Genomic DNA, 24,575 nt, shown 5'->3' on the forward strand with positions numbered 1-24,575 from the left:
AGTGGGGTGGAGGCTTCAGATTTTCTGGGGAAATGCCAGGGATAGACATCTTGCCAAAAAAACAACCCTTCCCTTCTCCTGGCAGAGGGAAAAGCAATATTATACACTGGCTTCATTTAAAAAAAAACCATGATATTGATTATAAGCTTTCTGGAGAAAACTTGGACAATACAACAGCCTTAAATAAAAACCCTTAAGATGTAAAAAAAGAGAAACTCTTTTCATAATTGGATTGCTGCTTTTAATTCTTGCTCAGGGATTTGGAAATCCAGCCTCAAAGCAGGTTAGCCTCCTTACTCAAGTCCTCACTCCTGCTTAAAGGGCAGGAGCGTGTCTCAAGCCAGGAGTGATTCTTGCATCTGAGTTGGATTGTAATTTTATTTCTTTAGCCTCCTGTTAAGGCTGCAGAATTTTGAAATGTTTCACTTGTCGGATGTACCTGTGTTCACAAAAAGATTTTTAGCCATGCTAATTAGAAACATTCACATTCTGCATTCACATAACAGTTGAAGTATGGTTAGTTTGAAACATACTCCGTGTTCTTTTATTTACCCTCTAGCTGATAATCCAGCAATGCCCAGGTATTTATTTATCTCAACCAGAGGTGGGTTTCTGCCGGTTTGCCCCGGATTGGGCAAACCAGTAGTGATGGTGGCGGGAGGCTCCACCCACCTGCCTGGATGCTTTTGCGCATGTGAACCCATAGTAAAATAAATTGAAACCCACCCAATCCTCCTTCCATGAACGTCGCCGCAATTTCTAATGTTGAATTTTCCCCATTACCAGAGGGAGCCCCTTGTGGAGTACTGTGAAGCCGTTACCATGGCAACTCCACAGCGCTGTACAGTAGAAGCCATTTTAAGGCAGTACGGTAGAAGCCATTTTAAGGCACAACAGGCTGCATCTTAACAGAACACACACTTGTGGAAAGAAAGGGGGCAAAATTCACTTTACGACCATCTCCCTTAGCGACAGAAATGTTGGGCTCTGTGGTGGTGATAAGTCGAGGACTACCTGTATTGCAAACAGAGAATGGGTGAAACCTAGCCATCTCATTAAAGGCGTTGAGTGGTCACTACTTAACAGAAGGACCACAATGGAGATGTAAAGGAGGGCCATGGAGCCTGTGGAAAGCCACATCAGTGGGTAAATGTAGCAGTGAGATTTTCTCAGGACAGTAAAATAAGGCATTGAAGAGAGTAAAAAAAGATGACCTTGATGAAGATATGGAGGAACCGTTCCCTAGACAGGACAAGAAGCCATGGGTGGAAACTAAGGAAGGAGAGAAGCAAGCAAAAACTAAGGAGAAATTTCCTGGAAGTTAGAACAATTAATCAGTGGAACAACTTCCCTCCAGAAGTTGTGGTTGTTCCAATACTGGAAGTTTTTAAGAAGAGATCATACAACCATTTGTCTAAAATGGTATAGGGTTTCCTGTCTGAGCAAGGGGTTGGACTAGAAGACCTCTAAGGTCCCTTGCATTGGCATCCTTCAGTCTCAAAAGATTACGGTATCGTGCTCTGGGAAGAGGTCAAAGCTGGAGTGTCCTCTCCAGAGCACAAGGCCTGGGTAGATAAATATGGAAGACAGTTACCCAAGCAGCAGATCCCCTCTCTCCACGTCGCTGAAATAGCCCAATGGAACGGCAGAGCCGATACAATTGGTTCCAGCTGCGTCACAGGAGTTACACGAATGCGGTTGTACACAGCGATGAACTGCTTCCGGGACGCCAGGTTTTGTCTCGAGGTTGACTCCTGAAGCCTTTTCCAGTAGTGGGCCTAGCCACAAGGCAATGGAGGTTTGTAACCAGAGTTTCCCTTCTCCTAGAAGAAGATGGTCCTGCCACTTTATCTGCCGTTGGGGCGTAGAGCCCTCTTCCGCCTTCAAAACCGTTGACCGTCTTCTCCTGTATCCCTGGAAAGGGGCCCTTACGAGGTGCTACCAGCCGGGCCAGCTGGACCAAGGTTTTTTAAGGAGGTGTTACTCCTCCATCACTCACCCTTTGTCCTGGCTTGTGACAGGCAGAGCCTGGCTTCCCAAAACGTTGGGCCCAGGATGGCGGGTTTTAAGGGTCCCTCACAACTCTGCTATTCTGTTAAAAGCAGGAGCAGCAGGCTCACATTCAAAAGTAGCTCAGAAAGTTGCCTCTCTGATTTGCTGCAATATCATCAGAAAGTAAAGCACAATACAAGATTGCAAGATTCTGTTTACCAGTAGTCCTTGAATTCTGACTGGTCACTTAGCAACCGTTCAAAGTTACGTCAGACCCTCCCACTTACAACCTGGTTCTGAGGTTCCAATGGACCACTTCTCCCACCGCTTGCGGTCACTCATTTTGGATACTCAACAGCTGACCTACATTTACAGCTGTTTGCACTGTCCTTTGACTACGATTTAGGACATTTTTGCTGAAAACTGGTCTTTACTTTCAGTTTTCAGCAAAAACGCCCCATAGGGAGCAATGGATTTGCTGATTGACCAGATTCGCTTAACGGACATGGTGATTGGCATAGCACCCACCACAAAAACAAAGATCACACATTTGGATCCATTCCATAATGACAACTTTATGACCTTCACAACTTACAGTTGTGCTGTGCAGACTCCGTAGGACTACCTCTGTTGTAGCCAATCTCAATAAAAGTAGATTTAGTCTCCCAGAAAGTTCTTTCCCTAGTCTGAACTATCTGGTGAGGCTGATAGCTGATCTAGGCTTCCCAAGAGCATGAAGCAGACTCCTCATCCTGATAAAACCTCTTTTATTTAGGATAAAGGGAATTCCTCTCCATCAAAGTCCCGGCCAACAGTCTTTCAAGAGATTTCACAACCACAGCCCTATATCAGGCTTGGAGAGCTGCCGAACGATATCTTCCAAATGCCATGCTGTAGCAGCAATTACTTGGCAAGAGGTCAAGAATAAATCTTCACCCTAATGAATTGAACTAATAGTCTCCGGCCATTCACCGTCTACCTGTGCCTTTATTCCTGAGTTGGCCCTTGTTCCTTGGCTGTTCCCTTCTCCTGGCAGCTCTGTGCATGCACACATCGGGAACAGGCTCCAGGTGTTCTTCTGCTCCACTGATGTCCGACTCCAAAGGCAGCTGATAACTGTCAGACGGCCCTGGCCCCATCTCTGCCTGCAATGCAGAGCCTTCCCCAGACTCCAGGACTGGCCCATGTTACTCCCCAACCTCCTCACTGTCTGAATCTGCTGTCAGATTCGCTGGCTGCTGTGGGCCACAACAAGGGGCAGTTTGGAAGTGGTGAAGGTCCACCTGTCCTGTAACTCATGAATTCCTTTTCAACGGGTTCCAAAAAAGGCAATTTAGGAGAGCATATACATGATATATTTTTAAATTGTTACATATGTCTCCTGCCTTTGTATTTAGACTAGTTTTCTCATTTTCTTTCTGTGTATGATCTACTGCTTCGGCAAATGTCTTTTTTAATGGGGCTTATAAATATCCAGTTCAACTTAGGAAACCTCCAAAATCGCAGCAGACAGGGCATTTCTCTGCAAAATGTGAAATAATACATGGAATTGACAGCTTCATCCTGGGTGTACTTTGAAGCGAATTGAATAGGACTTAGCTCCTTCGTGTTCTTAGGATTATTGCTTAAAGTAGATAAGATATATGGGTTAAGAATCGTCTTAATAGCAGAAGCAACATTGAGTTTCAAGATAAGGAGGACGGTTTACCCGATTCTTGGAGGCAGCTCGGTTTGCTGCTAGATTTTATTGGGGTGGAAATGTGCAATGTGAGTCCCTGCATTGCTGAATGTTTGGAGTGGAATATTACCATGAAAATGAAACTATATTATATAAATGGGGGAAAAATGCAATTCAATGTGCCCGATATGACCTTTAAACCTAGCTGGCTTAGCTCCAACACTATCTTCTCCCACCAGTTTTGACTTAACTTGACATGAAAGTCCCTGGAGAAACTTTTCATAGTCCTCTGCTACCCACCCCCTCAGTGCATTAAAAGGGAGGGAGACATTAGGCTGCTGTTTTTTAGTTGCAGTGCAAATTTCTAGAATGTCATCCTTCAAGTTTTGATCAACTCCCACTTATTAATAAATTCTAAAAACAGAAGGGAGTTGGAATTTTGATAATTGCCATTCACTTCCTTTATTGCTTCTCACTGGGGATTAATTTTGTAGTTCCTCACCCCTGGTATTTCATTATATATATATATAAAAGAATATATTAAAACACAAGAATATATATATTCTTTTTCAAGTTTGACCTTTATTTTATTAATGTAATGCTGTACTGAGGGACGCAGTGGCTCAGTGGCTAAGATGTTGAGCTTGTTGTTCAGAAGGTTGGCAGTTCGGCGGTTCGAATCCCTTGTGCCGTGTAATGGAGTGAGCTCCCATTACTTGTCCCAGCTTCAACCAACCTAGCAGTTCGAAAGCATGTAAAAATGCAAGTAGAAAAATAGGGACCACCTTTGGTGGGAAGGTAACAGCGTTCCTTGCGCCTTTGGCATTTAGTCATGCTGGCCACATGACCATGGAGACGTCTTTGGACAGCGCTGGCTCTTTGGCTTTGAAATTGAGATGAGCACCGCCCCCTAGAGTTGGGAACGGCTAGCATAGATGTGCGAATTCCCCTATCATTGAGTCCCCTCCTAGCACGGCGTGCTTTTTCCTCTACCTGTCCTAACTGAAAGCCCTATCAATTGTGGAGCTGGACGGCGACAGGGAGCCGCAGCAGAGGGATGAAAGAGCCACATGTGGCTCCGGAGCCAGAGGTTGCTCACCCCTGTAATACAGCAAAGACAAATAAGGGTGAGTTAGGGATTTGTGCTGAAATGGACAATCGGGATGCTGGTTAATTTATAGACAGATGCTGGTGGCTTGTACCTGCTGAGGGAGAGGAGCAATCCTTCCCAGACCTTGCAGACAGAAAGTTAGCCTGGCAGGGGAAAAAAGTTAGATCCAAATTATTTTCCCATTAGGCTGGTTCTTCATGGACTTGGCTTCCTCTGTATTTTCACAGCAAAATGTGTCACTCCCGCTACAGATACAGATGGCATCACGGAGCATTTAGTCATTTTAAAGTCGACTCCTAAGCCTGAGTATTAATGCTGAACAGAAAAGCAGAGGCTGCGCTGAGCAAGCAGTTAAGAAAAAAAAAAGATCTTGTAAGCAAAGAATCTAGTAACCGAGAACAATCTCCACTATATAATACAGATATATATGAAGCGGGCCCTTGTGAGTCACAAGCTGGGAAAGCAGTGTTGTTTGGCTGTTCCTCCCCCCCCCCCATGTTTAAATCTTAAAACACAAGAATAATGCAGCAATGCAGAAGGAGGAATTTTCCAGACAGACTAGCCAAAAAAAAAAGAAAAGAGGATGTTCTGGTGAGCCCAAAAAGTTATTGCCGAAAACTTCTACCAATAAAGTTTCCTGTTGCAGGAGGCAAATGATGTGACATGGAATATGGATCTGGAAGTTAGTTTAGCCCCCCACATTGGTTAGCCTAGTTTCCTTTGGGGGCAGGATGAATAACAGAGTTGGAAAGGACCTTGGAGGTCTTCTAGTCCAACCCCCTGCTCAAGCAGGAGATCCTATACCCGTGATGGTGAACTTGTGGCACGCGGAGTCACGTTTGCTGGCACGCCAGCGGTCAGCTCCGGCGTGCATGCATATGTTGGCCAGCTGATTTTCAGCCTTCTGGAGGACCGGGGGAGGCTGTTCCCACCCTCCTCAGGCTTCAGGAAAGCCTCTGGAACCTGGGGAGGCAAAAAAAAACCAGGCCCAACGGGCCAACTGGAAATTCGTTCCCGAACTTCTGGTTGGCTTGTTGGGACCATTTTTCACCCTCTCCAGGCTTCAGGAGAGCCTCCAGGGGCTGGGGTGAGGTGATGCGTGCATGCATGGGGTGGTCGCGCCCCATACCCAGGTGGGCGGGAAGGATTGAATTGGTGTGGACACGCGTGGACACACAAGGACACACGAGAGCGTGCGTGCACACAATTTTGGCACGCCATAAGAAAAAGGTTCACCATCACTGCCGATGCCATTTCAAACCAATGGCTGTCCAATCTCTTCTTAAAAACTTCCAGTGGTGAAGCACCTCCCACCTCTGGGGAAGCAAGCCATTCCACTTGTTCTCATTGGACAAGGGATTTCTCCTTACTTCTAAGTTGCTTCTCTCCTTGATTTGTTTCCATCCATTTGTTTCTTGTCCTGCCCTCAGGGGCTTTGGAGAATAGGTTGACCCTTGTTTTTGGGGGCAACCCCTTAGAGAAGAGACTCTTTGAGTACCTGCAGGGCTATTTTTTGATATGTTTGTGGTGGTGGGAGGAATTGGCTAAATGTGCTGAATGAATTTCACCAATGAAAACCCTGAGAATATCATTCTAACCTAGTATTTCTCAATCTCATCCATTTGAGGATTTGTGGACTTCAACTCCCAGAATGTTAGCATACCGCCAGCCATGTTAGCATACCGCTGGAGAGCTTCCTGTAGTCCTTTAGAAGTTGGGAAGCTGAATCATGTCCCCCAATGAATTCCACCATTGCTCACACTTCATTGACACAATGGGCTAAAACTCCCAGGAGGGGACCTCTGGGAGTTCAACTCTACACATGTTCAAATGGCCAAGGTTGAGAAGCACTGCTCTAACCAATGAGAGGCATGTTATATATTGCTACCTCGCTTTAGTGTGGCACCTGGTGATCGGTAGGCTTCCTAGGTGTGTAAATCTGTTCTATACAAAATTGAATTCCAGCAGCTTATGTGAAATATGAATCTAGTCTCTTAGACTGGGGTTTTCTTCATGCATCAGTAGAAGGGCTCAGATGGCTTTCCGTGCCCCCACCCAAAATCTCTCCAGTCACAACTACAGAATGTCAGTGCCAACATTTTCCATCCTTTTGCAGTGAGAAAGTCAGTAGTTTCCCAGGAGTGCTTAATCTAAAAATAGTCCTAATAACAGAGTTTTTAAAAATTCACGTTCCCTTTCCAGTTGAAAAAGGAAAAATCCCAGCTGGGTGCCCATGCAAGATATGGCTTTACCCACTCTACCCTGTTGCCCCTGCCCACTGCAGTTCTCAGCTGACCAGAAAGGACCCAAGTACAGCTATTGTCCAGTTGGATTCAACTGTAAAAGTTGTTTCAGAGAGTGATTACGGGTAGTCCTTGACTTATAACCATTCGTTTGGTGACCAATCAAAGTTAAAACAGGCATGAAGGCTCAGCAAGAATCAGCAATTTTAACCCTCAAAGAAGCAACGTAGAACTAAGGGGAAATTTCCTAACTGTGAGAGCAATAAACCAGTGGAACAGCTTGCCTCCAGAAATTGTGGGTGCTACGTCCCTGGAGGCTTTGAAAAAGAGACAGGACATCCATTTATCTGAAAAGATATAAGGTCTCCTGCTTGATCAGGGGATTGGACTAGAAGATCTCCAAGGTCCCTTCCAACTCTGATGTTCTTATGTTCTTCTAAGTTGCTCTAAGATGAGAAAAGAAGTAGGAAAATCTTAGTTTAATAAAGCATCCTAGCACCCTGTCTAACTTTAGAGCACCATCCATCCAGGAAATCTGAAATAGAGTCCACTTAGTCCAGACATTGTACCAGGCAGCAGGAGGGTTTGACTATGTGTGGCCTTGCATATTGTCTGATTCCATCCAGTTGTGTCTTATGCAACAAATCACAAAACATGACTTGGTTGAACGTCCGAACCAGGCTTATCTGACAATACTTTAAGGCAAAGGTAAGGGTTCCCCTCGCACATATGTGCTAGTCATTCCCGACTCTAGGGGCCGGTGCTCATCTCTGTTTCAAAGCCGAAAAGACAGCGCTGTCCAAAGACGTTTCTGTGGTCATGTGGCCGGCATGACTAAATGCCCCAAAGGCGCACGGAACACTGTTATCTTTCCACCAAAGGTAGTCCCTATTTTTCTACTTGCATTTTTACATGCTTTTGAACTGCTAGGTTGCCAGAAGCTGGGACAAGTAACAGGAGCTCACTCTGTTATGCGGCGCTAGGGATTTGAACCGCCAAACTGCCAACCTTTCAATCGACAAGCTCAGCATCTTAGCCACTGAGCCACTGCGTCCCTTTAATACAATACTTTAAGGAAGAGGAAAAGAAAAGCTAGCTTTCTTCTGGCACTAAGCATGACCTTCTTTTGCAGAGCGTTTAACATTTGGAATAACATTTTGCCAGCTTAAGGAGCTTGCCAAGAAGAAGAGCGATTTTGTGATTTGAGTGGGATGTGTGGCTGCGGAGAGGCTGGTCAGTCCTTAATGCAGGATGTGCGAGCCGAGCAAGAAAGTAGGTCTGTTTGAAGTCTTAGACTAGAGTTATAAAACTGGCAGCGTCGGCGGCAGTCAGGAAACGGTTTCCAGAGATTGCTAGAAGCTGGTTAATCCAGTTCCTGATTTGGAACATTTCATGCGAACAACATGGGTCTGTCCCATTAATAGCTCGCCTAATTAGCACCAGTTATAAGAACACGGGCTTTAGGGAATTTGCACGTTTATTGCAGCAAGCCTTTGACCTATCTGTTTTCCGCAGCGAGTGGGTTGGAAACATGACGTTGTGTCAGGCACTGAGTTTAAATCTGGTGCATCTGGTAGAAGGATGCAGGCAATGCCTGGTCCGTTCATCAATTCATCATGTCCCATTTTGCAAAAAATTAAAGCTGCGTCTGTTTTCCATGCCCGTCTCTGAAATACATTTGTGTTCCCGGAGAAATTAATGGCATACAGTAAAAAAAAATATATTTTTTAAAGCCACTAGCCATGCTGACTGGGGGGTGGGGGGGATTAAAAATAAAAATGAATAAATCCTGTCCTGCTTTTTCTTTTTTTAAAGAAGGAACCCTAAAGCTTCTGCGGGTTTTTAGTCAGGCGATTGCAGTAAAAGAAATGGGAAGAAACAAGAAAAGCTCAATGTTACACCAGAAATATCAGCCAGAGTGGGTGGGGTACGGAGGTCTCTGTTTCAGCTTTCACGATGTTGATTATAGACAGAACACAGACTTTAGGTAGTCCTTATGTACAACCATTCGTGTCGTGACAGTTCAAAGCTACAACGGCACTGAAAAAGGTGACGTGTGATTGGTGTTCAACTTATGACTGTTGTACCATCCCCATGGTCACGTGATCGAAATTCAGGCACTTGGCAACTGGCAGGTATTTATGAGAGTTGTGCTGTCCTGGGAAGATGGGATCACCATTTATGATGATGATCCTCACAAAAGGAGCCGAGGTGGCGCAGTGGTTAGAGTGCAGTACTGCAGGCTACTTCAGCTGGCTGCTAGCTGCAGTTCGGCAGTTCGAGTCTCATCAGCTCAAGGTTGACTCAGCCTTCCATCCTTCCGAGGTGGGTAAAATGAGGACCCAGATTGTTGGGAGCAAGTGGCTGACTCTGTAAACCATTTAGAGAGGGCTGTAAAGAACTATGAAGCGGTATATAAGTCTAAGTGCTATTCCTGCCTGCCTGCCTGCCTGCCTGCCTGCCTGCCTGCCTGCCTGCCTGCCTGCCTGCCTGCCTGCCTGCCTTCCTTCCTTCCTTCCTTCCTTCCTTCCTTCCTTCCTTCCTTCCTTCCTTCCTTCCTCCCTCCCTCCCTTCCTTCCTTCCTTCCCAGTCGTTAGAATGCAGTATTGCAAGCTAACTTTGCCCACTGCCAGCAGTTCGATCCTGACCAGCTCAAGGTTGACTCACCATTCCATCCTTCCGAGGTGGGTAAAATGAGGGCCCAGATTGTTGGAGACAAGAGGCTGACTCTGTAAACCGCTTAGAGGGGGCCGTAAGAGCACCATAAAGCGGTATATAAGTCTAAGTGCTATTGCTATTTGTAACCTCCCCAGCCCACTTTCGACAAGCAAAGTGAACCGGGAAGCCAGATTCGGTTAATGATCCCATGATTCACATAACAACTGCAGTGATTCGCTTAACAGCCGCAGCAAAAAAAAGTTCATAAAATGAGGCACAACTCAGCTAACAGTGGCCCTGCTCAGCAACATACATTTTGAGCTCAATTGTTGTCATATGTCACCTATAATGTTAAGCTTCCCTTCTGGATATAGAGCTCCTATATCAGGGGGCTCAAACTCGATTTCATTGAGGGCCGCATCAGGGTTGTGTTTGACCTCAGGGGACTGGGGGCGTGGCTGGGATGGGCGTGGCTGGGATGGGCGTGACTGGGATGGGCGTGGCTGGGATGGGTGTGGCCAGGGGGCATGGCCAGCTTGATGTCACTCATCAAAGTTGTCTTCAGCCGTGACAGCCTCCTGCACCCTTCTGCAAGAGAAAACTGAACTCGTTTTAAGAGGCTCCCGATTAACGAGCAGCTGTGCCCTTGTGACAGAGCTGAGGTTGAGACAGCGGAGCACGTCCTTCTATTTTGCCCCATGTATAGTGCGGACAGATCTAAGTTAATGTCTCTTCTTGAAATCGTCCCTTTTAGACCTGATGGCTGTGATTTGTTTGTGCATTGCCTTGGAGATGGCTCCTCATACATCACCTGCCAGGTTTCCAGGTTTTTCTTGAGAGCTGTAACCATTAGAGGAGAGTGCTGTAACATCCCTTAGTTGGGCTTTTGGTGACTGGCTGCTATGATGCTATGACCAATTCTCCTGTGTCTCTTTTGTAGTGGTTGTGTTTTGGTCTGTGATCGCAAATAAAGTATTATTATTAACTGAACCCGGGAAGGCTACATGCAGCCCACCATGGCTCTGTTTTAGGCCACAATGGCCTTTCACGTTCCATTTTTGCTGGCAGAGGGCTGCAGGAGGCCATCACAGCTGAAAACGGAGCCTGAAAGGGCCACATGTGGTCTCCCAAGCTCCATTTTCACTGGCAGAGGCACTGCGAGCCGGTCCTTCGCTGTTTCCATTGGGGCCCCGTGGGCCAGATCTAAGCACCACATGGAGTGGATCCAGGCTGAGGGCCTTGAGTTTGACACCCTGTCCTATATAGTATGGAAGCTTCTTGGGATAATGGCTCCAAAGTTTCCCTAATGCTCCAGCTCTTGACTGCAGTGCAAGTTTTGTCAGTTGTTACTACAAAAATTGGAGGCTGCCACTAACTGAGTGGCATTAAGAAAGAAGTTGACAAAGTCATGGCTGATAAATCTGTACAGGTGTCTGACCCAGCAGGGTGTTGTCATTATGAGACTAGCAACATCTGGACGAGTTCCTTTTCTGAATTGTAATAGCTTGAACAGACATGAATTCCTGATACTTCCAAGCCAACTGGAATTCTCAATAGTGCTTGCACGCATCCTGTTCAAACATAGATAGATGATAGATTGATTGATTGACTCATGGTATATGTATACGAATCAGTATAGACATAGAATCAGTGGAGGGATTCAAAATTTCCGCTACCGGTTCTCTAGAACGGGTCAGGACCTGCTGAATACGACCTCCGCTTATTAGTTAAGATCGTAGAGAAACATAGCCAAAGTTCCATTATCTGAACTTTAACCAAAATCTACAAGTGTATCTTATTACATACAGAAAACCCCCTGAGGGATTCTTAACTATTAAAATCACAGGCGAGCAGAGTTCAGTGTATTTTGGGATGTCACTAATGTTTCAATTTCTGTAGCGTTTGTCATTCTGAATTGTCACTAATCTGACTCTTTGTGAATTAAAAATGCCACGGGGTAACACAGAAACAGTTTATAGGGATGGACAGAATTCACCGTTGAATCATAAGTTGACCTTGGAAGCCAAGCACCATAAGTAACTTTTTATTTAGAAAGGTCAAATATCTCCTGCCAAAATATGGACTTCATTAGTCCATTTCAGTAATAGTGTCAAAGAATCCCGGAACTTTTTAAAAAAAAAAACAGACACAGAGACTTATATGGGCTTATGTAACCTTTCTCGAGAATTCTAATAATAACATTATGATTCTGAACTCTGCATAGAGCTGCTTTCTCTGGCTCTGAGTTTGCTCTGCTTTTTTTAGTTGTCTTTAATTCCAGAGAAATGAATATTAGCAATAGTTGTCACGTTAAATCGGCCTCAAAGTCTGAACCACTTAAAAAAATACATCTATGTGATTTCCTGAATTGTTTTCTCTTAAAATCTGTCTCTCCACCTTGGGTCTTCATGAGTCTGCTGGAATTTCAGTGTCCAGATTTCCCAGGGAATTACAATCCCACTGCATGGGAAGGACATCCGGCGAGATACTAATTCTTCTAGAATCCCCAAATGGTTTTGCTGCGTTCCTTTTAAAATTAGGATCTGCATAAGCTTCGTTATCATACTTAGCAACCCTACCAAGCAAGTTATGCCAATCTTAATCCAGGTAGTGCTTGCTTTTAGGGGGGACTGAATAGGTCACCCAGATCTCCCTTGATGAAAATTCATTGGATTTCCAGGTGAGGTCTAAAATGTGTACCATGATGACCTACTTCTCAGAGGCATTAGATTGGAAACTGTGTTGAGTTCTTTAGATTAAAGGGTCAAAACCTGAATGCTGGACTTGCAGACATTCTTAAAAAGGTGGAACCTGAAGACCTCTGTTACATTTGCAAATGTGATCAGGTGGGGTCCAGGTGAGGTCTTCTCTTTGGGTAGACCTTCAGTTTCTCCATTCTGACCGAGGCTTCCCAAGAGCGTGAAGCAAACTCCTTGTCCTGACAAAAACCCCTTTTATTAATTTACTGTAAATTCTGCTCAGTCACATCCAGCAAAGTCTTTCAAGGGAGGATTTACAGTCACAGATCTTATCTGGCTTGGAGAGCTGACAGGCTGATATCTGCAAAACTTGGCAGGGAGTCTCAGAGAGTCACAAACCAATTAAGTGAGCTAATTGTCTCCTGCAACCTCCACTCCTCTTTCACTCCTCTTTTATTTCCTCTGGGAGGGGCCGTTCATCATCCACCAGTGGCCTTACTCCCAGGTTGACCCCTGTCCTTTAGCTGTTCCCTTCGTCTGGCAACTCTGCATATGCGCACACTGGGAACAGGCTCCAGCTGTTCCTCTACTTCACTGCTGTCTAACTCTGAAGGAAGCTGATAACTGTCAGACGGCCCTGGCCTGATCTCTGCCTCTGACACAGAGCCCTCATCAGAGCCTTCCCCAGACTCCAGGAGTGGCCCATGTTCCTCCCCAACCTCCTCACTCTCCGAATATGCTGCCAGCTCTTCTGGCTGCTGGCAGACCATAACATTCTCTATGGCTGGCCTTCGTTATCTCTAAACCGGCCCACTGAATCTGTCCTAATTTTTAAAAAGTTGGGTGTGATGTACAAGGCAGGAGCTCAAGGTGAGTTGCAGTCTGCTATATTGCTAGAAACACGAGCCTCCAAGTAAGCCTTAAGTAAGATGTGTTACATTTTGGTAAGGCATCATTTGATGTTTCTAGTTCTCTTTTCATGAGCCAAACACCTAAAGCTGCTCAAGTGGTTATTTAGGAACAGCGACTGACTAAATCATTTTCATAGTATGAAACTCTTAAACTGACATCTTAGTACTTTGAGTGTTGGGATTTTTTTTTCAGCTGAGCATTTGAATTCTTGAAAAGTTCAAGAAAGACAGCTCATTCCAGAAATTCTTCTGCATGGTGTTGATGCCTGCATTAGGAGATCCGGGGAAATTGTAGTAGACAAGAGAAACAATCAAGAGGCTGGACCATGGCTGATAAACAAAAATAAGGGCCATCTTATTGTATTGCCATAATGGCTGAAATGCGGTGGCTCAGTGGCTAAGACACTGATCTTGTTGATCAGAAAGGTCGGCAGTTCAGCGGTTCGAATCCCTAGCGCCACGTAACGGAATGAGCTCCCGTTACTTGTCCCAGCTTCTGCCAACCTAGCAGTTCAAAAGCATGTAAAAATTCAAATAGAAAAATAGGAACCACCTTTGGTGGGAAGGTAACAGCGTTCCATGCACCTTCTGCATTTAGTCATGCCGACCACATGACACAGAGACATCTTCAGACAGCTCTGGCTCCTCAGCTTAGAAATGGAGATGAGCGCCGTCCCCTAGAATCGGGAACGACTAGCACATATGTGCGAGGGGAACCTTTACCTTTACTAAGGGCTGAGAAGGTATAGATTGTTTGCACAAATCTCATTCAATAAGAGGCAGCACTGGGTAACAGTTTGCAATGCCATCGAAATGTTTTGCAGAAATGATAACAATTTTTCATTCTGCTGGCAAGACATGTAGCCAATTAACACACTACATGTAGTTCTCAACGTATGACCACAACGGAGCTCAACATTTCTGTTGCTAAGCAAAGACATCTGTGAGGTGAGTTTTGCCCCGTTTTGTGACCTTTCTTGCCACAGTCATTAAGTGAACCACTGCAGATGTCAAGTCACTATTCCTCATTGACTTTATCAATACCGGTAGCAATAGCCCTTAGACTTATATACCGCTTCACAATGCTTTTACAGCCCTCTCCAAGCGGTTAACAGAGTCAGGATATTGCCTGTCTATGAAATATCTGATATATGTGTGATAAATAGATCTATAGTCACATCTGTATTTATTCGTCTTCTCTTTAGGGATTACATAATGTTGGTGGATTCATGTTTCTGAACTTTTAAAAATCCCTTTCTCTTTCTTCCTATAATTTATCCTGATGTCAGAATTTGACAGTTTGGGACAGGGACACATTTGTCATTCTAAAGCTTGTTCACTTAATGTCTTTTTCCAGAGACAGATAATTCCTTAAAACGATTAAATGAAAACAAAGAACGTATCTTGGGTTTACTTGCATGCTCAGTACGTTGCTGTATTAGCTTTAAATCATGTTTCTAGCAATGTGGCAGACTGCAACTCCCCTTCAGCTCCTTCCTTGTATCACCAGACCCACTTTTTAAAAATTTAGGACAGATATAAAGGGCTGAGATAATGGAAAACGGCCAGACTGGCCCATTGCTTTGGCCTCCAAAGGCCGCAAGGATCAGGGATGATGTGGAAGACCACAAAGACAACACACACAATAGTAAATGGGCCTTCAAGGACATGTTTTCACACTCCTAAAAAGTCTGTATGGGTCTTACTATTAGAGTACATTCATTACCAAATCTGGAAAGCAATTTCCCCCCTAGGCTAGCTGAGCTGGCCAAGAAGGTTTAGGTTCAGTGGTGGGATTCAAATAATTTAACAACCGGTTCTCTGCCCTAATCATTTCTTCCAACAACCAGTTCACCAAACTGCTCAGAAAGTTCACAACTGATTCTCCCGAAGTGGTGCAAACTGGCTGAATCCCACCACTGGTTAGGTTTGGATCAGGATTTGAAACTGGAGTCTCAATCTAGCTTTCTTTCATTCACAAAAGGTTTGGTTGTTGATTAGATCTTAGCTACCCCTTTTCTCTGGTTCGAATCTTTTTGTGACTAAGTTACTGTGTTACGTAAAGAACATGTGCCTCTTAGTATCTTATCAACATACCTGAAGTTCTACATTGTACAAGAAGAGATTCACTCTGTGTATAAACCTATCTGAGTCCGTAGTAGAGCTTAGAGGTGGACCTGTCGGTTGGGAAGGAAAGCTTAGGAGGTTTTTATAAGCCCTTCTTGGTGAATCACAGCCTTCTAATTATATTCATGCCATCCGGTATGGATTAAGGTCTCCTGCCTTATTTCGTCAAGGGATTGGACTAGAAGCCCTTGGATCTATTTGTCAGGGGTGTAAAACTCGATTTCATTGAGGGCTGCATCAGGGTTGTGTTTAATCTCAGGGGCTAGTGCGGGTGTGGCCAGTATGGGTGTGGCCACTTTGATGTCACTCGTGTCACGGGCGCCTGTGGTGGCCCGAGCCCTCTGCTAGCAAAAACAGGCTCCTGTGCTCCGTTTTTGGCTGCGACAGCTTCCTGCAACCCTCTGCCAGTGAAAACGGAGCTCGGGAGGGACGCAGAGCTCCATTATCGCTGGCAGAGGCACTGCGGGCTGGTTCTTTGGTGTTTCCAGGGCAGCCCCACTGGCCAGAACTAAGCACCCTGTGGGCTGGATCTGGCCCCTAGACCTTGAGACTCCTGGTCTATGTTGTATGTTCTGTTCTATCTCCTGGTTGATTAACCCTTTTCCTTCTCTCTCTCTCTCTCTCTCTCTCTCTCTCTCTCACTATTCTTAAGATGACTTGTAGACAGCCCAAGAGGAACTGACCATACAACGGAAGTTGCCTAAGCCATGAAGACCCACGACACCCCAGAGAAGAAAACATCAGGCTCCTCCGCTCCTTCTCGATGGCACAGGAGCAGGTTTCGGCGCAAGCCCTCCCCACAGATGGTGGTGAAGGGACAGCTTCGGATGCGCTCTCCCTCGGGAGTCTTTGTGATGGTGGGGATCTCAGTGGTCTTGGTGGGAATGACCATTGCCGTGATCGGATACTGGCCTCACCGTACAAAGTCCGGCAGTGGCAGGCCAGGGAGCTCCAATGTCACCGGAGACATTAGGAAGGACATTAAGGTTTCTCCCCAAGCTCGCCCCTTTCTCCACAGTGAGAAATTGAAGCTCATTGGGCCGGTTGTCATGGGCGTGGGCCTCTTTATCTTCATCTGCGCTAATACGATGCTGTACGAGAACAGAGACATGGAGACTCGCTTGTTGATGCAGCAGGAGCTCTATTCCATGGGCCTGGATTTCCCACAGGACCCGGGACCAGCCAGCGATTACTTTCAAAGGAGAAGGACCACCTCATCCACCATCAGGGCCAATGCTGAATGTGTAGAAGGCTACTACGAGGTGGACCTTTCTTCCAGCGGCTTCCAGTCTTGCGCCAGCCCTGTGAAGAAATGGGTCAACAGCTGCAATTCCAGCAGGCTCCAAACCACTACCCAGTTCTTTCATCACAAGAGCATCTCACCTTCGCTCTCTCTCTTGAGCATCCATTCGGACTCCGGCAACGCCGTGCCGGAGAATGGAGCCTTCTCCTTCACTCGCGGAGCGGAGACAGTCATCTCTACGGCCGTCAACGCCCTGCCTTTGCCTCTCATTAAGCTGAACAGCTGTCTTCTTGAAAAGCAGGGCGTTTCTCGGGCAGGTGTCCGGGATTTGGAAAACAAATGTATGTTGCCAGAGGAGAAGGAGGAGGTACAGAGACTCTCGTGGGCTTTTCTGCCTGGATGCAACCACGTTGTGCCCAGGAAGGACACCCTTAAAGGCAGCCACGTAGTTATTGATATGGATAGCACATCCCACTCAGGCACCTTGGTGGATAAATCTCATGAATGTGCAAAGAGAGAGTTCCCAAACTCGGGTCATTCTAAATCCTTGGATCTTGGCCAGCCAAGAACGCCATTGGTGGCGCCCAGCATAGACAGGAAACACAGGAGCTGGCCTAGGCTTGATCACATTGACCTACTCAACTATGCAAAACTGGAAAGCCAAGGGGAGTCTTCCGACAGGCTTTTGGGGGCCTCAAAAGAGCTTTTTAGGGGGGAGAGCATTTCATTATCCCAGGAAATTCCTATGAAAACAGGTCCTATCATTTGATCCGGCACCCGAAGGGAACTGTGTTGTGTTGCTAGGTCAGATTTAGGCATTGCCAAGAGGTGGGTGGCAAGCTGATCACTCTTTGCCATGAGGATTGCAATGCTGGCTGCTTAATTCATCAGCCAAGGTCTTTTGTTGAAGGAGAAATAGTTTGGATGACTTTCTTCCCAAAGGTCATGCAGTTTCTTGCCTTAACTAAAAGTCTGACCGAGGGTGAAAAACATTGCCCTGAATGGACTACACCAGTGGTGGGATTCAAATAATTTAACAACCGATTGGTTCTCTGCCCTAATGACCAGCTGGGTAGGTGTGGCTCGGTTCTCATGTGACCGTGTGGGCGTGGTCAACTCAACGTCACTCAGATCGATGGGCGCTTCGACTTAGCTGTTACAATGTGATAAGGGTTAATGGAGAGGCAGTTTCTGTAAGCAGGGCAATAAAGATCAGGCTAGAAACAACACCAGAATGTTTCCTTCCTGCCTTCCTTACAGGATTAGCCCTGTAAAGTGGAAAAAACACAAAATGAGATTTCTTCCAACAACCGGTTCTCCGAACTGCCTAGAAAGTTAACAACCGGTTCTCCCGAATAGGTGCGAACCGACTGAATCCCACCACTGGACTACACATTCCTGGTTGCGTGCATCTGTGTAGGGACACAAACCCCGCGTGGGTCCGTGAGCCTGAAGTTCCATGTCACACAACTGGGCTTCTCACGATGCATTCGTAAGGGCTGGGGGGGGGGGGGAGTGGAGCGAGAAAATAGCAGGACTTCAGAAATGCGAAAGTGATGCCTCCTAAAATCACAAAGACCTGTTTTTTTAAAAAAAATCATGAAGTCACACTTTTATACAGGGATGCAAGTTTCTCAATTCTTTGAAGCTCAGCTACAGTTCCTGCCTGAGGTCTTTTAATGCTCGGTTAGGAATGCTAGTTTATTTTTCTTTGAAAGACAGTTTAAATACACTTGTATTGCTGATCTCATAATTTGGAAGCCAGTGGTTTCTAAAGTAAAGCAACAACAACAATCCTACAAATTCATGGGTGTTTCTTCTTTATGTGCTAATGAGTGTGTAAAATGTCCATGGAGATTCTCGGTCATTGAGGTCATGGTTGTCCCAAAAGCAATTGGACTTTCTTGGGTTCTCCCCCTCCCCTTTGAAAATGTTTTGCTTCTCATCAATGAACTGAAGAAGCTTCTTGAATGAGAAGCAAAACATTTTCAAAGGGGAAAAAAGTCCAGTTTCCTTTTGGAAAAAGCACTTTTAGGAATGTGTAAAACCCTTCAAAGTAGGCCATGTCAGGAAACAGAGTCTCCAAATTTTACTGGGACTCATACTTTATTGATAAGAATGTAACATCTTGAAAACCTGGCAAATCTTCTCTCCCTGTCGTATAACAAAGAGAATCAAGATGAGGAGATACTGAGTTTCTTCCTCACCTCACTTTTGTGGTTCAACTATTGTTTATTGAACATGTTCTAACCGAGGCTTCCCAAGAGCATGAAGCAAACTCCTTGTCCCGACAAAAAAAACCCTTTTATGAATTTACTGTGACTTCTGCTCATTCACATCCAAGACTTTCACACTGAAAGTCTTTCAAGGGAGGATTTACAGTCACAGACCTTCTCTGGCTTGGAGAGCTGACAGCCCGATATCTGCAGAATTTGGCAAAGAGTCTCGTAAAGTCATAAACCAATTAAGGGAACTAATTGTCTCCTGCAAACTCCACTCCCCTTTCGCTCCTCTTTTATTTCCTCTGGGAGGGACCATTCATTGTCCACCTGTGGCCTTACTCCCAAGTCGACCCTTGCTCCTTAGCTGTTCCCTTTGTCTGACAACTCTGCACATGCGCACACTGGGAACAGGCTCCAGCTGTTTGTCTGCCTCAGTGATGTCTGACTCTGAAGGCAGCTGATAACCGGCATACGGCTCTGGTCCCCTCTCTGCCTCCGACACAGAGCCTTCCCCAGACTCCAGGACTGGCCCATGTTCCTCCCCAACCTCCTCACTCTCCAAATATGCTGCCAGCTCTGCTGGCTGCTGGTGGGCCACAACAGAACAATTGTTGAATATATATTCCTCAAGCCCACTACAACAGGGTTGTTAAAGCTTGTCTCATACTATTTCAAGCTAAAGTAATTAGTGATGTCATATGTTTATGGAGATTTTCAGTCATCCAGGTCATGGTTGTCCCAAAGGTGCTTTCTTAAGAGGCAACTGGACTTTCTTCGTTTTTCCTTGAAGAAAAAGCTTCTCGCCCAAAAAGCTTCTTCAGAACTGAACTGAAGAAGCATTTTGGATGAGAAGCAAAACATCTTCAAGGAAAAACAAAGAACGTCCAATTGCCTCTTAATACAATAATACAATAATACAATAGTAGAGTTGGAAGGGACCTTGGAGGTCTTCTAGTCCAACCCCCTGCCTAGGCAGGAAACCCTATACCGTTTCAGACAAATAGCTATCCAACATCTTCTTAAAGACTTCCAGTGTTGGGGCATTCACAACTTCTGGAGGCAAGCTGTTCCACTGATTAATTGTTCTCACTGTCAGGAAATTCCTCCTCAGTTCTAAATTGCTTCTCTCCTTGATTAGTTTCCACCCATTGCTTCTTGTTCTACCCTCAGGTGCTTTGGAGAATAGTTTGACTCCCTCTTCTTTGTGGCAACCTCTGAGATATTGGAATAATGCTATCATGTCTCCCCTAGTCCTTCTTTCTCTTAAGCTAAACATCTTGAAAAAGCACCTTTGGGATAACAGTGCCATGATCCTTTTCAATGGTTCCCATCTCCTTACATTTCCTCTTCCATTAATCTTTTAATTTCAGGATGGATGGCTGTCCATCAATAGACAGGATAAAGCACTAAAATGAACTGAAGGGATCCAAAACTTTTAAAAGATTAAATTAGCAGAAACCATCACATCACACACAGAGAGAGGCATAAGAGGGAGGTCTTTAAATAAGGATCAGTTGGACACAACTGGAAGAGGATGCTTAAATCGTGAATGCCAGAGTAAAAATAAAAGCAAGCAAGGGTGGCAGAGGAAGGCTTCCAAAGTTAAGAGCATTGTGTTAGAGAAGAATCTCCTTGTCTCCATGGGATGACCAGGGCCATCCCACAAAACCTAATGTTAGGATAGCAACATAAAGAGAGCAATAGTTCCTTAAGCAAGTATCAGGGTCTTAACGTCAGAGTTTGTTGCAGCACACACAATCAGACAATTCAGCAGGATTCATAACACCTTTATATGCGTAACAACCAGTGGTGGGTTCCAGATCCTGTTGCAACTGGTACGATTCAACGGGGCTGGGCATCCACCACATGCATGTGTGCAGCATGCGTACTTACCACCTGCGATGCTCCAGCTGCTCGGCGGAGCATTGCACAGGCACCGTGCGCTCCGTGCGTGTAAGCCCCGATCAGCTCAAATACAGGTAAGGAGGGCGGGTGGGCCCTCTGGAGCACCGTACAGAAACAGTACCTGGCGCTCCCAGCAGGCACCGGTACGCCTGTATCAGGGCGTACCGGTCGTATCCCACCACTGATAACACATAAGGTATACAATACGCTTGTAGGTTTTCCCACGTTGTAGAGAAGAGAAATAGCAAGTACAAACACAGCACAAAATGGAAGCACAAAACGGAGAAGGCAAAATGGAGGCGGGAGAAGCTAGTGTCCTCAAGCTTATGTACAGAACAGTTAAGCCACGCCCAGGCTCCAAACTGTCTCTTATGGCCCTATACAACAGAAACTATGTTTCAGTTACTAAGCAGTCCCCCATTGGCTGACCTGTTGCTATGCCTTATTCCAGTTTATGAATATTCTTACATGTACTATACGCTTAAAGTTACCCTGTTTCCCTGAAAATAAGACCTCCCTGGATAATAAGCCCAATTGGACTTTTGAGAACATGTGCTAAAATTAGCCTTCCCTCCCAAAATAAGCCCTCCCCGAAAATATTGCAACACAGTAGCAGCCATAAGGTGATCACGCTCACCGCCTCTTGCACCTCAAAAATAATAAGACCTCCCCGAAAATAAGGCCAAGTGGTTATTTTGGAGCTCAAAAGAGCCAGATCGGTGTAGTAGTTAAGGCAACAGGCTACAAACCAGAAAACTGTGAGTTCTAGTCCTGTCTTAGGCACAAAACCAGCTGGGTGAGTGTAGGCCAGTCACTTTCTCTTAGCCTTAGGAAGGAGGCAATGGCAAACCACTTCTGAAAACCTGGCCAAGAAAATGACAGGGAGCTTTCCTAGCAGTTGCTAGAAGTCAAGACTGAGTTGAAGGTCCGAAAACCCCCCAAAATCCCATCTGTTAAAGCAGGCATATCGAACCCATAGGCCACCTGAGGCCCTGAACAGCTAATGATGCAGCCTCACAACGTCATAAACTTTTAACATTATGTGATTTATATGCATTAATATGTTATATAAAGGTGGTTCTCAACTTACAATCATTTGTTTAGTGACCATTTAAAGTTACAACGGCACTGAAAAAAATTGACAATTTTTCACCCAGCCCTTGTAACATCCCTGTAGTCCGGGGGGTGTCAAACTCAAGGCCTATGGGCCAGATCCGGCCTGCGGGATGTTTAGATCTGGCCCTCAGGCCTCCCCTGGAAACAGCAAAGCACCAGCCGGTGGTGCCTCTGTCAGCAAAAATGGAGCTCGGGAGGGCGACGTGCGGTCCTCCCGGGCTCCATTTTTGGCTGCGACGGCCTCCTGCAACCCTCTGCCAGTGAAAATGGAGCTCAGAGAGGCTGTGTATGGCCCATCCGGGCTCCGTTTTCAGCTGCGATAACCTCCTGCACGGAGGGTGTCGCTCTGTTTTCACTGGCAGAGGGCTGCAGGAGGCCGTCACGGCTGAAAACAGCCTCAATGAATGTCATTGAGGCTGGCCACGCCCCCATGCATGCTTCCCCCCCCCCCCGAGATGAAACAACCCTGATGCAGTCTTCAATGAAATCGAATTTGACACCCCTGCTATAGTCACGTGATCAAAATTCAGACGTTTTAGCAACTGGCCTGCATTTATCACAGAAACAGGGATCACACAGGGATTGTTAGGCCAGCAGCTCTGCTCCTGCCTTCCGAGGAATGTTGGTGTGCAGGAAACTGAAGGCGGGAATGATGTATACCCTGCCTTGGAGGAATGCTTAGAATATAACAGATAAATAAATATTAAAGCGGGATTTACAGAAAAACACCACAGCGGCATTATTTCTGGAGAAGGAAGGAATAAAAACTTTTATGGCCAAAACAGGCCTCGGTCTGCAGCGTTTTCCCAGAATTGAGTGCAGTTGTTGAATGCAGATGATCTTCTGCACTGGGAAGGAGGCCAGCCATTTTTTTCATGGAGGGAGCGTCATCTGAAGAACAGGCTGGGGGAGTGGGGGAGAAACCTCTAGGCCTTAGATGCACAGGAATGTTTGTAAAGAGACTAGTGATACATTTGGTTGAGCATTTGGGTGTGAATGTTTTCCTTTAGCACCACACGTAAATGAGACGGAGGGACGGAGGGAGGGAGGGAAGAAGGAAGGAAAGAGGGAGGAAAGGAGGAAGGGAAGGAAGAAGGAAGGAAGGAAAGGGGGAGAGAGGAAGGAGGGGAAGGAGTCAGGGAATGGGAGGAAGGAAAGAGGGAGGGAGGGAATGGGAGGCAGGAAGAGGGGAGGGAAGAAGGAAGGAAGGAAAGAGCGAGGGAGGGAGGGAATAGGAAAAAGGAAGAGGGGGAAGGGAGGAGGAAGGGAGGGAATAGGAGGGAAGAAGGAAGGAAGGAAAGGAAGGAAGTGGGGGAAGAAGGAAGGAAGGAAAGAGTGAGGGAGGGGAAGGGAGGAAGGGAAGGAGGAAGGAAGGAAATTCCAAGAAGATAGAAAGACTCAGGAAATTTGAGAGTATCTTCTGATCAATTTCATCCAACAGCCATTTTCCAGATGGGAAAAGATGAAATTATTTGGACTATAGGCCTTTCCAGATGCTGCTGTGCTTGCTGTGGTATCAGCCATATCAGGAATCAAGTTATTATAGAGCTAAACCTAAGACCAAGCAAAGAAATAAAAATGCCATTTTTTTTCTTCCTTTTTGCATTTCTTCTTCTTCTGGAATTGAATTCTGAATGCTTCTCGCTACATTCCTTTTGCGTTTTTCCAGATTCTTTGCCATGTCCTCAGCTAACCATCATCAGGGATATATAAAAAAATTAACCCTTTTGTTTCTAGCCTTATTTCAAAAGAAAGAAAGGGATGCTATTTTTTCTCCCCATCTTTGCCCTGTTTCATGGGAAAGTACTGCAGGCTGAAACTTGGCCACGTAATTACGTGGGAGCAGATACGCCAGAAGTCTAAATATATTCCCTTCGATTACATAAATAGGTTATATGTTGCCCCCTTCCCCAGCAAATGAGTCACCCCATGTACCCTTTAATTCATGGGTGAACATGATCCTTTCATACCAGAAAGTTCATACCAGACTTTTTGGAGAGAAAAAAGTCCTTCCCAGCAGCGCCTTCTTACGCAGTGGGAAGACAAATCTGTGCAGAGAGAAAGAGAGAGAGTCAGAAAGAGAGGTTAAAAAGGAAAAACCAGAGAGAAAGGAGGTGGGCTTTTCTGTTTAGCCCCACCCACTTTGCCCAGGTTCTTCCTGCTGGAATAAAGGTCGTCCTCAATTTACAACAATGCATTTAGCGACCGATCAAAGTTACAATAGCGCTGAAAAAAGTGACTTGCAACTGGTCCTCATACTTGCAACCATCGCAGCATCCCCAGAGTCATGTGATCAGAATTTGGGCACTTGACAGCTGTTATCACAACACCCCTAGCCATACCTCATTCCCTCAAATCATTCATCGTATGATTTAGCCTCCAGATCCCTGGAGAGGAACATCGTCTCTGTTCCTCTTCTCTGCACTCTTATATCACTTTGTATACACTGGAGAAAATTCAGAGGAGAATGGGATGGGGTGGGACAAGATGCGATGTAGTGCACTGCACTGCAATAGCAATAGTACCTAGATTTATATACCGCTTCACAGGGCTTTACAGCCCTCCCTAAGCGGTTTACAGAGTCAGCCTCTTGCCTCCAACAACCTGGCTCCTCATTTTACCCACCTTGGAAGGAGGGAAGGCTGAGTCAACCTTGAGCCGGTCAGAATC

General features: G+C 45.7%; 1 protein-coding gene across 2 annotated transcripts in view; it reads left to right on the plus strand.

Annotated features, from left to right (window-relative positions):
- Window positions 1–18,545, plus strand: part of TMEM200B (transmembrane protein 200B) — a 30,892-nt gene extending 12,347 nt beyond the window's left edge. For both annotated transcript variants that reach the window (XM_081962485.1, XM_081962486.1), the window contains one exon: window positions 16,072–18,545. In XM_081962485.1, the coding sequence (XP_081818611.1) occupies window positions 16,127–17,431 (1,305 nt within the window). In that variant the 5' untranslated portion in view covers window positions 16,072–16,126 and the 3' untranslated portion in view covers window positions 17,432–18,545. The remainder of the gene's footprint in view (window positions 1–16,071) is intronic.
- The last annotated feature ends 6,030 nt before the right edge of the window (window positions 18,546–24,575 follow it).

Source organism: Natrix helvetica (genome assembly GCF_964273705.1).
Source record: "Natrix helvetica genome assembly, chromosome: 9".
Classification (NCBI taxonomy): domain Eukaryota; kingdom Metazoa; phylum Chordata; class Lepidosauria; order Squamata; family Natricidae; genus Natrix; species Natrix helvetica.